Source organism: Lutra lutra, chromosome 4 (genome assembly GCF_902655055.1).
Source record: "Lutra lutra chromosome 4, mLutLut1.2, whole genome shotgun sequence".
Taxonomy (NCBI): Eukaryota; Metazoa; Chordata; class Mammalia; order Carnivora; family Mustelidae; genus Lutra; species Lutra lutra.
This window is the reverse complement of record NC_062281.1, coordinates 72,449,223-72,465,823: the sequence shown is the minus strand read 5'-3', so window position 1 is coordinate 72,465,823 and position 16,601 is coordinate 72,449,223. Positions and strand designations below refer to the sequence as shown.

The 16,601-nt window shown below is 40.2% G+C and overlaps 1 protein-coding gene across 2 annotated transcripts in view; it reads left to right on the top strand.

Annotated features, from left to right (window-relative positions):
- CLVS1 (clavesin 1) overlaps positions 1-16,601 on the top strand; it is a 178,848-nt gene that overhangs the window by 136,459 nt on the left and 25,788 nt on the right. Inside the window, exons 4-6 of one of the 2 annotated variants that reach the window (XM_047728102.1) lie at positions 9,436-9,546; positions 13,611-13,846; positions 14,914-15,024. In XM_047728102.1, coding sequence (XP_047584058.1) covers positions 9,436-9,546; positions 13,611-13,846; positions 14,914-14,929 — 363 coding nt within the window. In that variant the 3' untranslated portion in view covers positions 14,930-15,024. Of the gene's footprint in view, positions 1-9,435; positions 9,547-13,610; positions 13,847-14,913; positions 15,025-16,601 lie in introns of those variants that run through there. The other variant, XM_047728101.1, reaches the window with a different exon arrangement.

Genomic DNA, 16,601 nt, shown 5'->3' with positions numbered 1-16,601 from the left:
TTCACAACATAATAGGTCTCTTCATTTATTCAAATCTTTGACTTCTTCCATCAGCATTGTGTAGTTTTCAGCATACAAATCGTGGATGTGTTTTGTCAGATTTACACTTAAGTATTTAATTTTTGGAGCAATTGTAAATAGTAATGCATTTTTAAAATTTTGGCATCTTTCTGTTTATTGTTAGTACCTAGAAATACAATTGATTCTTTCTATGTTTATTTTGTATCTTGCAATGTTAATGAAATCATTAGTTATAGGAGGGTTGGTTTCTGGCTTTTTAAAAATAGATTCCTTGGGGGGCGCCTGGGTGGCTCAGTGGGTTGAGCCGCTGCCTTCAGCTCAGGTCATGATCCCAGGTCCTGGGTTCGAGCCCCACATCGGGCTTTCTGCTCGGCAGGGAGCCTGCTTCCTCCTCTCTCTCTGCCTGCCTCTCTGCTTACTTGTGATTTCTCTCTGTCAAATAAATAAATAAAATCTTTAAAAAAAAAAATAGATTCCTTGGGATTTTTTATGTAGATAATCATATTATGTGCAAATAAGAGCCTATTTTTCCAAGAGTTTTGATCATGAATGGATGTTGAATTTTGTCAAATTCTTTTTCTACATCACTTGATAGGATCGTGTGATTTTTTTCCTCTTTGGCCTGTTAAAACAATGGATTACTGTTGTAAAGGCAACTGGGATTTGTTTTAATCAGGTATGGTAAGACACAGAGACGTGGAAATGACTGTCATGAAAGGAAAAATTCATTCTATTCACAGATCACTAGAAGCAAAGGCATGGCACACCATGATGGGAGGGGCACAAGAAGACGACTTGTGGTTAGTCAGGAGGCAGAGGGAGTGAGAAGAAAACTGGGGCAAGAGTCTTAATTGTGATTTTCATGGGAAGAAATGAGCAAGGCCGGGAAAGAGGGCTGAGCAGGTTTAGGATTTAGGCTCGCTTGAATAATTTCAGTGGGTTCCTGAATTTAGGAGCTGTCTTTAGTTGGCTAGTACCTGACCGTAGGGGTGATTAGGGCAGAAGAACAGTGGCCCTGAGTCAGAGTCTGATAAAGGAGGCAGTTGGGGCTATGGGTGGTGGATTGGTTAGTTTGCATATGAAAGGAATGTTTCCTGCCAAGCCCGGTCCTCTAAGAATCAGCCAAGAGGAAGTTCCTTTCTCATCAGGAAGTCCCAAGATGTCAAAGTAGCAAATACAGGAACTAGAAAACATGGTTAACTAGTCAATTAATTGATTTTTAAACACAGAACCAGCCTTGTGTCCTGGGAATAAACCGCACTGATCACAGTGATGTAGGAAAGATGTTAGGGTTTGAAGCTGAAAGCCAAGAAAAAATTCTTGAGACATCTTTGATGCAAAAGGTGGTTTTTATTAAAGCAAGAGGACAGGGCCCATGGGCAGAAAGAGCTGCCCTGGGGATATGAGGAATGGCCCATTATATATTTTCAAGTGGGGAGGGGGTTACGAATAGGGTAAGTCTCTAAGGAATTTGGAAGCAAGGTTTCCAGGACCTTGAGGGGGGTAGCTATTGTTCTGAAAAGGTCATTTATTACCGTCTAATCAAACCTTAGTCTTGAGACCCTTCAGATATATATCAGTAGGTCACATGCTTGGGGGATGATTGCCAGTAAGTATCTTGGGGGTAGATATAAAGGAAGTTTCCAAAAGAAATTTTATATGTTAAAGTGGATTTACGGGATCCTGGGGGTCAGGCTAAGATCGCCTTTTGCCCTTAGCAAAGTATTACCATTGAGGCAGCTGAATTCATAGGGGACTCTCACTCTGCCTGTTTCAAGGACTTGGCAGTGGACTATGGATAGTAAGGGAATTTAATTTTCTTTTGCCTTTGTTTCCCACATCAATAGTGTATAATTCTTTTCATATATTGTCAGTTTCTGTATGCTAATATTTTGTTAGGGATTTTTGCAATGATATTAATGAAGGATATTGGTCTGCAATTTATTTTTTGGTACTCTTTTTGTTTTGGTTTGGTATCAGGGTGATCCTAGCTTCATAAATGAATCAGAAAGTGTTACCTTTTCCTCTATTTTCTGGAAGAGATTGTATAGAATTGGTGCTAACACTGAAAGTTTAGTAGAATCTTCCAGTGAAACTATCTGAACCCAGTGATTTACTTTCAAAATTACAAATGTCATAATTTTCTTAATAGTGAAGGACTGTTCAAATTACCTGTTTCATATTGGGTGAGTTATGGTAGTTTGTGTTTTCTGAGGAATGGGTCTTTCTTCTCAGTTGTCATGTATATGTGTGTATAATTGCTTGTGGTATTCCTTGATTATCCTTTTGATGTCTGCAAAGTCTGTAGCAGTATCTGCTCTTTGGTTCCTGATCTTGGTTATTTGTGATATCTCCCTTTATTTCTGTGTCAGTCTTACTAAAAGTTTATCTTACTGACCTTTTCAAAGAGTCAGCTCTTTGTGTCATTGATTTTATTTTTTCTCTTTTCAATACCAGTGATTTCTGCCCTTTGCTATTTCCCTTCTTCTCCTTGATTTGTCTTTAGTTTATTCTTCTTCTACATTCTTAAGGTGGGGGCTTCAATTTATTGATTCAAGATTTTTTCCTCTTTTTGTATATACGTGTTTAATGCTATAAATTTCCCTGTCAACACTGCCTTAGCTGTGTCTCACAAGTTTTGATACATTGTATTTTCATTTCCCTTCAGTTCCATGCATTTTTAAATTTCCTTTGAGACTTCTTCTTTGACCCATCCATGAATTATTTAAACATGTGTTCTCTAGTTTCCAAGTGCTTGAAATTTTCCTGTTATCTTTCTGTTATTAATTTCCAGTTCAATTCCATATGGACAGAGAATATACTCTGTCCAGTTTCACTTCTTTTAAGACTGTTGTGGTTTTTTTATGTCCCAGGTATGGTCTGTCTTGATATATATTCTATGGTTACTTAAAAAGTCAGCATATTCTGCTGCTATTGGATGGAATATTTTATACATATCAATCAGATCCTGTTTATTAATGGCATTATTGAGTTCTTTGGTATGCTCACTGATTTTCTGTCTGAAAGTCTATCAATTGTTGAAAGACGAATGTTGAATTTGCCAGTATTTGAGGATTTGTCTATTGCTTCTTTCAGTTCTATCAGTTTTTACTTCATATATTTTGCAGCCTATATAGCTATCTTTGAAGTGAGTTTCTTATAGACAACATATGCAGACTCACACACATCACACAGTGTATGTTTCTAATTCACTCTGCCAATCCCTGCCTTTTAATTGCTGTTTTCAGACCATTTAAATTTAAATGAATTATTGATTTGTTAGGGCTTAAGTCTGCCATTTTATTTTATCTTTTCTGTTTGTTCTCTCTGTTTTGCATTTTTATTTTTCCTTCCATGGGGTTGCTTGTACTTTTATTAGCATTCTATTTTTATTTATCTATGGTGTTATTGAGTGTATCTCACTGTATGGCTTTTTTAGTGATTGCTCTGGGAATAACACGATACATTTATAATATCACAGTCTTTTGATGTTGATATTTTATCAAGTGAAGTATAGAAACTTTAGTTCCCTTTACATCCTTTTCCTCCCCAAATTATAATATAATTTTTATATATGCTTCTCCTACATACATTTTGAACCACATTAGACAGGGTCATGATCTTTCCTTTGACTTAGAAAACTTAAGAGGAGAAGAAAAGCCTATCATATTTATCTATATTTTTGGTTGCTGTATTCTTCCTTCCTTCCTTCCCGATGACCTAAGGTTTTTTCATCATTTCCTTTCTCTTGAAGAGCACTTCCTTAAACCATTCTTTTAGGGTAGGTCTGCTGTCAACAAATTTTTTTTAATTTAATTTTATTTTTTATAAACATATATGCTGTCAACAAATTTGCTTGGTTTTCCCTCATATGAGAATTTCTTGATTTCCCATACATTCCTGAAGGATATTTTTGTTGGGTATAGAATTCTAGGTTTATGGTTCTTTGCATTCAGCACCTGAAAAATATCATGCAACTTCCATCTTGTCTCCATGGCTTCTAATGAGAAATCTACTGTCATTTCATTTGTTTTTCTGCCATAGCCAAGATACTGTTTTTCTCTGGCTACCATCAATATTCTGTCTTTAGCTTTTCAAAAATATAGTTATGATGTGTCTTGGCATCAGTTTATTTGAATTCATACTGTTTGGTGTTTGTTTAGCTTCTTCAATCTGTAGGTTTATGTCTCTTCCTCCATTTTGGAAGTTTTCAGCCATTCTTTTGAGTTCTTTTCCAGCTTCGCCCTCTTACTCCTTTTTTTTTAGGACTCTCATGTCACAAATGCTTAATCTTTTATTATAGACCCACAGGTCCCTAAGAGTCTGCTTTCTGTAAGGTCTGGTTTTTTTTTTTTTTTTTTTCTGTTGTTTAGATTGGGTAATTTTTATTGTTCTATCTTTCAGTTCACCAACTCTTTCCTCTGTCCCCTCCATTCTACTGTTGAACCCATCTGCTGAATTTCAACTACTTGTTTTTGTTATTATATTTTTCAGTTCAAAATTTCAAATTGTGGTTCTCCTTTATATTTTCTATTTCTTTGCTAACACTTCCTATTACTTTTCTGAGTTTTTCTATTTTTTTTTCATCTGTGTCAAGCATATTCATAGTTTTGAAGTATTTTTTATGATTGATAATTTAAATCTTTCTCAATTAATTATGCATGTCTGTCATTTCATGTAGGCCTCATTTTTCATTCAGTTTGAGATTTTTCTAGTTCTTGATATAAAGAGTGATCTTTAAATTTTAACTTGAACATTTCTGTATTATGTTCTGAAGTTCTGGATCTTACATAAACCTTTAGTTTTAGTTTTTGTTGTTTGTTTTTTTGGATAACACTCTGGCAGGAAAAGGGGAGTATGCTGTTTCATTACTGCCAGATGGAGGCAGACATCCAGGTTCCTCATTCAACCTCTGGTGACACTCAAAGAAGAGGACTTTCTCATTACTACTGGGCAATGACAGGAGTTCTGGCTTCCCGCATAGTCTCCATTGACACTGGTGGCAGTGATTTCAGTATCTCTTGGTTACAGTCAAAAGTCCTGATTGTCCTCACTTCTGACAGCATCCCAGTGGGGAAGGAGAAGGTATCCTCATTACTGGCATGCAGAGGACTGGATGCTACTTAGTAATAAAATCTGAATGCTGGCACAAATGGTCATCTGGTGAGTGGCCACAGCATCATGGTATCTCAGGAAGGTTTTGGCAGCTCTGCAGTTCCTACAAGGCACGTCTCTCTTGGTTAGTGACAATCAGGGCATTAACAGTTCTTTCCAGGGAGCTGACCCTGATTCTTTAATTAGCTGCTATTCTCAGCTCAAGTGTTATTGCTTCTACCCAGGTACCTTGCACTACTCAGAAAGGATCTAACCACATCCATAATGCTCTATGTCTCTAGTTTACCCTCTTATTTTCTACAATGAAGGCCCATCTGCAATATTTATCCCACTGCTAGATTTATGTATAATAGACTTTCCTCCATCTCCTTCCCTTTCATAGTTGAGTTTGTCCCTGTCCACTGGCTTTTCCAGTTCCTTTAAAAGTTATCCTCTATGTTCTGACCTATTCCTTATTTCCCCATCACTCTTTTGGTCACTGGCTCCTCCTCCACTTAAGTCAGTGTTATTCTACTTTTCATACTTTCTGATATCAGATACTTATCTTAATAACACTTAGATGCTTGAATAGCGATCTCATATAGGAAACATAACACAAGGATGTAAATACCCTTAATGTGAATATTCAGAGAGCAAAGAGGGAATCCTGGACATGAGTGAGTGGAGCTCGGATTTGTAGGTCAGTTTTTGAGCCAGTAGCAGGGTAGCAGGGGTTTAGAGATAGTGCTCTTTGAAAGTGGAGCTGGAATGCCTTGAGGACTAATTTGGAAGATGCGCTTGCCCTCATAATTATGTGCTGAAATATAAAGGTGCAAGGTATGCACTGATGTTTTAGTGAAGAATCGAAGACGCTAAACAAATCATTACTTGATTGCTATTGTCTGTGTCCCTACTACCCCATAAATGCTGTATTTGTATTATTTGATACTGTATCACCAGCATCGAGCCATCAAGGAATAGTTATTAAGACCAATTTTTAAAAACATGATCCCATTTGGAAAGGAAAGGAAGGGAGAGGAAGGGAAGAAGCAAACAGAGCTTGGGTAATTATTAGTGCGGTCCACCTGCATTTTTGGTCTTTCCTCGACTAGGCTTATGGTAGGATCCCATTTCTTGACCCGTTTGAGGTCAGGCACATGATTGGCCTATATGATAGATGGAGCGTGTCACTTTTTGGTGGCCTCACTTAAGAGCTAAGGTGTGATTCTTTAGCTATGGCAAGCAGCCCTGTTCCAGATGGGCAAGGCTGCATCCCTGGCTGAGAGTAAATTAAGCGTGGCTCCCTGCCAACCAAGCAAGGACATTCTATTCTGCGTGAGCAAGAAATAAATCTTTATGGTTTTAAATGCGAAAAAGCAGGGCTTGTGTGTTATTACAATATAATGTAGCCCATCCTGAGTCATTGAAATTAGCAGGAGTATGTCTTTAGCAGTGGGAATATACATGATTTTTCTTTTGTCTTTCTTGCCTTTTTCTACTTCATAGTTTTTCAAACATTTTTTGAATCTATTTTTGACTTTTCTAGAATGGGTATTATTTTTACCATAAGGGAATAACCTGGGGAACAAATTTTATGATTTGTGTATGTTTATAATTTGAAGTGATACTATATTTTTACTGACAGATACGTGAATTGAAATGACAGAAATTAACACCCTTTTCTTGAGCCTAGGGTATGTTTTAGCACATACTCCTTAGTCACAAAGAACTCTGACAGTGTTACATCGTCACTGAATTTCAGCCTACCATCTTGAGGTGGGTCTGCTCCAGCCCTTAAGAAGTGCATCTCCAGGAGGGTAATGAACCCCTTGGAGTCTTAGGAGATATTTCCCCTTTATCTGTGGTTTGCTTCTCCTGTATCTGTCATTTGCTAATGAGACCAGGCAACACCACCACCAATGACAGACATTGCTTCTAAGAGGGTTGTGTTTGCTCATTTTTCCTTCCTTCATTTTTCCCTTGTCACACACACACACACACACACACACACACACAGTATTACTAATAACGTGGGCAGGCTCATTTGAAAAAAACAGAACATTTTCACGTCGTCTTCATTAGACAAGAGGGCCTTTCATTTGAATTTTTTAGAGAGACCTGAAGGAAGTGATCTTGTTTCTACTCTGGCCCAAACCCAGACCTCAGAGGCACAGGATTTTACATGTGTGTATCTGCACATAGTTTCTGGCTGACCTGGATGAGATCAATAAAATCCCATGTCTTCAAGCTGACAGACATGAAACCAGGGTCAACCTAGAGAGAACGAACTGGGTCTCAGCCTTGCGTTTTTACTTTCAACCTCCTCTGACACAAAGAGAAGATGGTTTTGATGTCTTTTGATGATTGAGTTTCCATAGACTAAAATAGGAGTCTCTAGACATTTTTAAAAAGCTAATATTTTCTTTAAGATTTTGCCTACCGCCTCTAGAGTATTATTCACAGGATATTCTTCTACATTACTAACCTAAAAATGTATAACACAACAGGCTGTCAATAGAAATAAAAACCCTCTTATTGGACCTATTAGAAAAAGATAGTAAAGCCCTGGTTTTATAGAGAAACCCTTTATAGTACTCACCTCGTCTTCTAGAGTCCTTCAGAACCCATGCTTAGTGTGGGATAATGAGTTATATTTCTGAATAACAAGTTCAAAAGGACCAAAAAGAGTGAGCTTCGCGTTTAGCACTTACACCAAGGAAAAACTCCGGTGAGCGATCTTTTTTTAAAATTTTTTTTTCTCTCTCTCTTTTTTTTAAAGCACCAAAGAATTTTTAGATCCCAAACTACCTAAAAGAGAAAAGACAGCCTTATTAAAAACTTTTATATATCTAAAACCAGATCGGGAATAGTGAGAGATTATGACATATGGACAAATTAGTATAAAAAGCCTCTCTACTCTTACCTGGCGGTTTCATTAATTTTTTTAAATAAAATAATTAAAATAAAAAAATACATGCCCTCCAAAACAAAGACTTTTAATCAAATCATCTGGATTTATCTTCAAAATATACAATTCCTTTGTATTCTGTAAAATGTCTAAGTAGAGGCAAAAATAATTTTTAAGTCTTTTAAAATATTGACCCTTATGTACACAGTTCAGGTACTTATATTGGGAACTAGGTCTCAGTATAGAAGATGCCCGGGGATCCTGTAGATTCACAGGGCTCTGAAAAAAAGTTAATAACCCTCTTCCTTGTTACTAAAAAAGACCCAAGCAAGACATTTCATACACCCTCAGGGATCAGCCTGCTGCCTGAAAGGTTACCTCAGGCAGCTCGGCTCCTTCTGCTTTCATGTCTTCTTGCTTACATTTTACAAGAATATTTGTTGCGATGAAATTGATTGGCAGTACACTTGGCAATTCAAATTGAATTAGTTGCTCCTCCTTTTTAAATTCCATTAATTCGGATGAATGCAATGCAGTCTGCGGGAGCCCTCCATCAAGAACTCAGGTCCTGAGGCTGCGGGACTAGCTTGGACTTCATGGTCAAGGGCCCTGATTTTGTTGATCTAATTAGCATGGAGGACAGCTTCTCAGTTGTTCTAAAAGATAAGCTTTGTACCCTGATCTGGATTCTAAAATTGGAAGCATTTGAAAGATTCCTGACAATATACAAAATATATTGATCTGCAGAGAGGAGGCCCGTATTCCCTCAGGGGAATCAACTAGCCCATCCGTTGAACAAATCTCTCTTCCCTGGGCCCTACTCTGTGAGGATGAAAGACGGAGCCAACTCAGGAATTGGTGGAAACATTGCCAGCAAGTACTGTCAGACATTGGTGGATTCCAGAGAGCTCCATCTCTTCAGATCCTTGGAAATCATTTTCCAGTCCCTTCCTATGCCCAGGAAGTTCAGCTGCTATCATGACAATGCCAGCAGAGCGGGCTGTAGCTGGCAGGCAGAGCATGAGGGTAGAGGAGGGAGTGTATGCTCAAGGTTTGCGGGAACTGAAGCTTTGGTTGCCTGACGCATGGCACAATTCGGACTCCCTGACTATCTGGGTCACACACACTTATGTGCCACGTCAGAGGTAATACCGTTGTGAATTGAGAAAGACATGAGTTGGCACCTTTGCACGATTTTTAAGTTATGGAGTCAAAGGGGAGGAAGGAAGCTAAGGGAATAGAGGAAACATTAGCAGCTAGGAAGGCTGTGTGCTTGCTTACTTGCTTGCTTATATTAGCTAGTGCTTCCGTCAGGAAGAAGAAATAGGTTGTTCCCAGGGCTGCAGTCCTGCAGGCCCAGTCCACTCTGGAATGTGTGCTAATTGGTGTGCATTTCTCTCTTTCTGCCCCAGGACAGCTTTCCTGCCCGCTTCGGAGGAGTCCATTTTGTCAACCAACCCTGGTACATTCATGCCCTGTACACGCTCATCAAGCCATTCCTTAAAGACAAGACCAGGAAGCGGGTAATGAAAACACACACCCAATGGGGGGCTGCTGAGGGGCAATTACCAGACCCTTTTCTCAATCTCTCTGTCTCCCTTCTCTCTCTCTCCCCCCTTATTTTGCACTTGTGGGTTTTCTGCTTTTCTGCACTCCCTGCGCATGTGAGCCTCAGCTGGAGTTTGCAAATGGTCTGAATTTAATCAATAATTTAGTAGAACTGGGTTATTTTCTGAGCCCAGTGACAAACCAAAGGAAACTTTGAAGGCATGCAAATACCAGATGCCCATTTTACTGTAAATGCTCGAGGGAGCTATGGGGTCAAGCAGCTTCCCGTTCATGGCGTATTTTAATAGCCAGCATTTTGTCCTGCAAATGTATTATCGTGATGAAGAATGTTTACCATTTCTTTTTCTTCCCCATGGCTCTTGGGTCATCGCTGCCAGCTCCATCACCTTTGAGGCTGGGGAAGCATTCTTCATGAGAAATAATAATGCTCTTAGGAAAAGGCTTTTAAAGTCTTAATTACTTCAGCTGATGACATTTGGGAGGCCACCACCTTCCATCAGAGCCGGGGTTTGTGGTGGCGTTCTGATTAGCCGAGAGACAGAACATTGTTCCACCACTTACTCTATCTGAGTTTCCTCATTTAGAAAGACAGAGGGACTAACACCCAGGTCACCAGGATGTTGGGTAATTTAAAGAGGCAGCAGAGGAAAGCAGGGAGCATAACGCCACACATGTCGTAGAGACCCAGTGACTCTCATTCTCTTTACCATTTAGCTTCCTTTCTTTCAAACTTCCTGATTTCAGTTACCTCCTGGGTCAGGTACACCACCTGTCAAGGGAATCTGACCACGGTCATTCCTCTTCTTTTTTATTTATTTATTTATTTGCTTATTTATTATCTTATTTGTTTATTTGTCAGAGAAAGAAAGAGAGAGCACAACCAGGGGGAGCGGCAGGCAGAGGGAGAAGTAGGCTCCTTGCTGAGCAGAGATCCCGAAGACTCGATCCCAGGACCCTGGGATCCTGACTTGAGCCGAAGGCAGGCGCTTAACCGACAGCCACCAGGCACCCCTGACCGGGGTCATTCTTAACAGCACCTTACATGTGCCCCTATACCCAGGGCACCTCATGCCAGGGAAGAGTCTGTGTATGCAGGGGGAAATGATGACGTGAGCCCCCATGCCACACACACATACACACTCTGCAGTGTCTCTAAGTCCTAAACCTCAGATGCTTCCAGATCCTGAGGGAACATGGCAGCAGGTTATGGGAAGGATAGTTCTCCTACTCCCAGACAAGGGTGGCACTAAGACTAGAACTCACCAGCCTAAGGAAGCAGAGACATTTGGAAACATTTTGCCATCTGGCAAAGACTCAGGACAGTGCTAAGGACAGAGAAGTGTCCTCGACTTTTCCCCCATATGGCTTCAGGCTTCCCAGGGGCTGAATCTTCTACTCAGGAACGAACTAGTGGAATTCTTCTGACAAAGCAATTGACATTTGCTGTGGTGCCATAGAAAGGAGTTTCTGGAGCTCTGGGCACAGAACAGAATCTGATAGGTGAAGAGTCCAGCCTCCTATCTGCTGAGTTCTTCCATCCCACAGCACCCTAGGAGACAAGGCCAGTTTCCACAGCACTACCTATCCATGCTGGCTGTTGGTGGGAATGCAAACTGGTGCAGCCACTCTGGAAAACAGTATGGAGGTTCCTTAAAGAGTTAAGAATAGAACTACCCTAGTTCCAGCATTTGCGCTACTAAGTAGTTATCCAAAGGCTACAAAAATACTGATTTGAAGGGACACATGTACCCCAATGTTTATAGCAGCATTATTAACAATAGCTAAATTGTGGAAGGAGCACAAATGTCTATCGACTGATGAATGAATAAAGAAGATATGGTATCTCTATATAATGGAATATTACTCAGCCATGAAAAAAGAATGAAATCTTGCCATTTGCAATGATGTAGATGGACCTAGAGTGTATTATGCTAAGCTAAATAAGTCAGCCAGAGAAAGACAAATACTGTATGATTTCACTTATGTGAGGAATTTAAGAAACAAGACAGAGGAACATAGGGTGAAACAGAGAGAGGCAAACTATAAAATAGACTCTTAAGTATAGAGAACAAACTGAGGGTTGCAGGAGGGGGAATGGAGGGATGGGCTAGATGGGTGATGTGAATTAAGGAGGGCACTTGTTGGGATGAGCACTGGGGTGTTATATGTAAATGATGAATCACTGAATTCTACTCCTGAAACTAATATTACACCATATGTTAACTAACTGGAATTTAATAAAAACTTAAAACAGAAAAAATGAACATCATGAACAAAATTGATAGTACCAAAAATTAAAAAAAAAAACAAACTGCAGGTATTGGGTGGGTCGGTATAAATATTTGCTCTAAACACCAGGGCTAGTATTTATCCCCAGCTGTTCCATGCTTCAAACACTGTAGTTCCTCCTGAGAGGTGTTTTGCAAAGGCCAGAACCCATGAATTTCTTCAAAAGCAAAGATTCTTATTAAAATTGAGATCCACTGTCAGAAAATGTACATTATTTTCTGAATTGCTACAGTATTCTTCTAAAGAATGTTAGTACTTAGCTTCTTGTTCCTTTCCTTTCTAAATGATGTCATGACATCATAAATTAAAATCAGCACAGCAGAACAATGTCGCAAGTATATGTCTTTATTAGGTAGTATATTATAATCTATAGTATATGACATAATTGATAATTTTATGGTATATTATTAAGCTATATATAAGTATCTTATTTTATTATTATTTTTTAAAGATTTTATTTATTTATTTGAGAAAGCAAGCACGAGTAGAGAGGGAGGGCCAGAGGGAGAGGGAGAAGCAGACTCCCCACTGAACAGGGAGCCCAATGCGGGACTTGATCCTGGGACCCTGGGATTCTGATCTGAGCTGAAGGCAGATACTTAACCAACTGAGTCACCCAGATGCTCCTAATTTTAAGTATTTTAAAAGTCACATTTACATTGCATGATGGTAACTGTGGGCTGTGTGTATACACCTGTGTGTGTATAATCAGTGGTCCTACGATTGGATATAACTTATGTACGTTGAACTTGCAACATGAAGTGTGGGAACTGATACCATTCCACAGATGGACCTGAAATAGACTTTCAGAAGTCAATTCCTAAATTGTAGGAGATGGTCATTATTGACTTATGGCTTAACCACTTTGTGGATTTTCCTGAAAATAAGTGTAATTTGGGCAGGTTTTCCCTCCTGCTTGGCCGGTTTCCAGTACATGTTTAGAAGATGCAAACTTCTCAGGGTGTTAGCCCTCAGTCCAGACATAAATGGAAGATGGCTGTAAAAATATCCCTAAGTTCTCAGGCCACAATTTTCCTTCCAGTGACAAATGGATAGGGTTTCTACCTTGTGCCCACATCAATCCTGGGAGGTGGGAATGTATTAAAAGAGTAAGAAAACACCATCCCTCTTCCTGAGTATTCTCTTCCTTTGGGCGATCAAGACATAAATGCACCCATCAGAAAATACAGAAGTCAGCAAATAATAGTTAACTGGGGGAGCAGGGAGGGGAACCAGAGCATGTAGGTGTCTCCAGGACAGACTGGGGAAGAGGCTGGCGAGGACTGGGGAAGGCCTGGAGAGGATGGGGAGACGGAGAGGATACAGAGGGCAGAAAGCCCTTGGGGGAGGCAGAAGGAACAGAACAATGTGGGGATGCACAGGAAGCACGACTGGGGGTTTGCATAGTCTACATCGCTACCCTTTTTATCAGTGGGAATAATTAGGAGATTACTGTATGTGTAAATTTGGGCCCGGGCCAAATAATACCCAATTTGTTCATAAACTTCATTTTTTAAGGACTATTAATTCAGCCCCTTTTCTGAGCAATAAATTAACATTTTATGAAGATTAAGTTGCAGACACAAAATTGAATGCCTCTTTAAACACCATGATTACCAGCAGTGCAGCCAATTTGTCATTGCTAAATTGTGTATCAAGCTGAATAGTTGCTCATATGTTTTGGATTTGTTTTTGCTGTTGTTGTTGATAATTATTTTTTCCTCTCCAGATTTTCCTGCATGGAAACAATTTAAACAGCCTTCACCAGCTAATCCACCCTGAATTTTTGCCCTCTGAATTTGGAGGAACCCTTCCTCCTTATGACATGGGAACTTGGGCCCGGACGTTACTTGGTCCAGACTACAATGACGAAAATGACTATACTCACACTTCCTACAATGCAATGCACGTGAAACACACATCCTCCAATCTGGAGAGAGAATGCTCACCCAAGCCGATGAAGAGGTAAGACCTGCATTATCAGAGCTTCCCAGACAAAGGTCAATAAGCATTTTTGATTGGGGCCCTATTGTGGGTTAAGAATTGCAGACCTTTATGGGCACAGAACTTGAATAAAATAAATTGCAATACATTCTCAGCAGATTTCACTAGAATTGAAAGCAAATGGGGCTTGGCTGGCCCAGAAGTCCAGTAGTCCCCATTGTATTAAAGAAACAGTTAAAGGCTAGACCTTGCTCATGCCATGATTACAGTGCTCATCTCTAGAGAGTCGGAGTTAACACAAAGAGAATGAAATGTTGGGCCTTTGAGATGCCCTGGGTTGAAAAGCAGCCTGCCAGAAAGCATTCCTTTCTATTTAAATGCATTTTAGAACCATTTATTGAGCATTTACTTGCCTATAGACACTGATGGGCCCTGGAAATACACATAGGAATAAGACATCAAAAGAACAGAGAAGTGTGGCCTAGGATATTGTATATTAGTTTGCTAGGGCTTCTGCAACAATGTACCACAGACTGGGTGGCTTAGACAACAGAAATGCGTTTTTTCACCATTCTGGAGGCTAGAAGTTCAAGATCAAGGTGTTCGCAGGATTGGTATCTTATGAGACCTCTCTCCTTAGCTTATAGACACCTGTCTTCTCCCTGTATCTTCTCCCTGTATCTTCAGGACTTCCCTCTGTGTGTCTGTGTCCTGATCTCTTTCTAAACCAGTCATGTTGGATTAGGACCCACCCTAAAGACTTTGTTTTTCCCTAATTACCTCTTTGAAAGTCTCTGTCTTCAAATACGGTCACGTTCAGAAGTACTGGGGATTAAGGCTTCGACATATGAATTTGGGGTGGGCAGGGCACAGTTTATCCCATAACATATTATTATGTGTATCCTTCTATGCCAGTAAATCTAGACCCATCTCGTGCTTTTAATGATGCATGGTATTCCAATAGATGAATACATCACAGTGTAGCCATTTCCTTCTTGATGGGCATTTAGCTTATTTCTGAGTTTTTTGTCTATTCCGAATGAAGAGACTCGTGTAAGTCCTTGATAGCCCTCCTTCCTTCGCAACAGGAAGTTCCTCAGGTAAACTTGGAGCCCTGAAGTCGCTGGGTCAGAGGGTGTGTGCATTTTAAAATTAGCCCACGCTGCCTAGCAGCCCTTCAAAATGATCGTTCAGATGGATACTCCCACCAGCCTGTATGAGAATGTCCCTCCCCAGACTCTTGAAAAGTACTTGATATTATCAGACGTTAATTCTAATCATCATCCTGATGGGAGGACAATTTCATGTCATATTTGTTTTCATTTGTGTCTCCTCACCCGACATAGGTAGGCAGAGAAATGACCTCATGGGTTCTGGGTTTTATAAGGATCATGGAATTCGCAGGGAAATGCAGACTAAAAACCATCAGAAGGTGAATGAGGGCCATAGCTAAGACTGAAGCAATGACTGGCCATACTCTGGAGGTATTTGGGGAAGGAGAGTCTCCTATGGATAACTGGGATTGCACTGATGTCCTTAAGCAAGAGAGAGGGCCCAGGAGGAGGATCTCCACATTTCCTGCTCAGTTGGGTATATTACATTCACATGTCTAGTAAGGTTTCTCGGCTGAGACTGGAGAGATCTGGAAATTCACTTATTCCCCAGGTTAACAGCAGACATTCTTTGGGAAGTAATGATCATAGGATTGACAGGCTGGCTTTGTGTCTCTACAGTGAAGGGACTGACATTACTGGAACAGGTGAGATTGTCCCACCCAGGTTCTGATTGACTCTCAGTCCAGGTTCCAGTACAGTAATGATAATAATATAACAACTCACACCATTGACACTGCTCTGAGCCCATTTCCTGCATTAACTCTCTAAATCTTCACCATAACTGTATGAGCAAGTTATGATCATTCTTCCTATTTCGCAAGTTAGGAAACTGAGACACAGAGAGGTTAGGCAACTGCTCAAGGTCACACAGCTAATAAATGGCCAACTGGGATTCAGAGCTGGGCAGCCCAGCTCCACACACTGCGTTTCTGTCCTCTATAAGCTATGGCACACTGTCTGCTTTTCCTCACACTTTCTACCCTCACCTCTAGTCCCAGTCTTCTCTCTCCAATCCCTCCATGGGCAGGAGCAATGATCCTTCCTGTGGTTTGTCCCTATCTTATCTCTAGAGACTTAGATAAAGTCATCATATCCTCATATTTTTTGGAATGTCCAAAGTCTAAGGGCATAAAATAGGAATCTGCCACTCTTTCTCCAGATGATCAGTTACAGACTTACATCTCTTTTGGGTGACAAGACATGTCCTGATCCAAGTTCTGCCTCTGAGTCGACATTGAAGATCAGGGGAGTGATAGCCTCCATTATGAGATGGTGAGTTCTGGAGGCTAACGTCTTTGTATAACATTTATTCACTTCACACCCTCCTCAAGAATCGAACTGAATGTCCAACACACAATAGACACACAACAGACACCCCATGAATGAATTATTGTTGAATGAAAGCTGTTGCCTCCAAAACCCGACCTTGGTGCAGTTGTCCAATTACTCCAACCAAACTGTCAGCTTCCAGATGGAGAGAGCTGATTTCTCCTGGCTTTCATGGATCCTGCCTTACAGACTCTTATAGCCTAGTAAGGGAGATAAGGTTTGCCCACAAATAACTTGAACGTGGTACATAATGGGAGAGGTACTATAAAGGAGGTATAAGAACCTGCTGCAATTCTATGGAAACATTCTAATTTCAGCCAGGAAGACTCTTA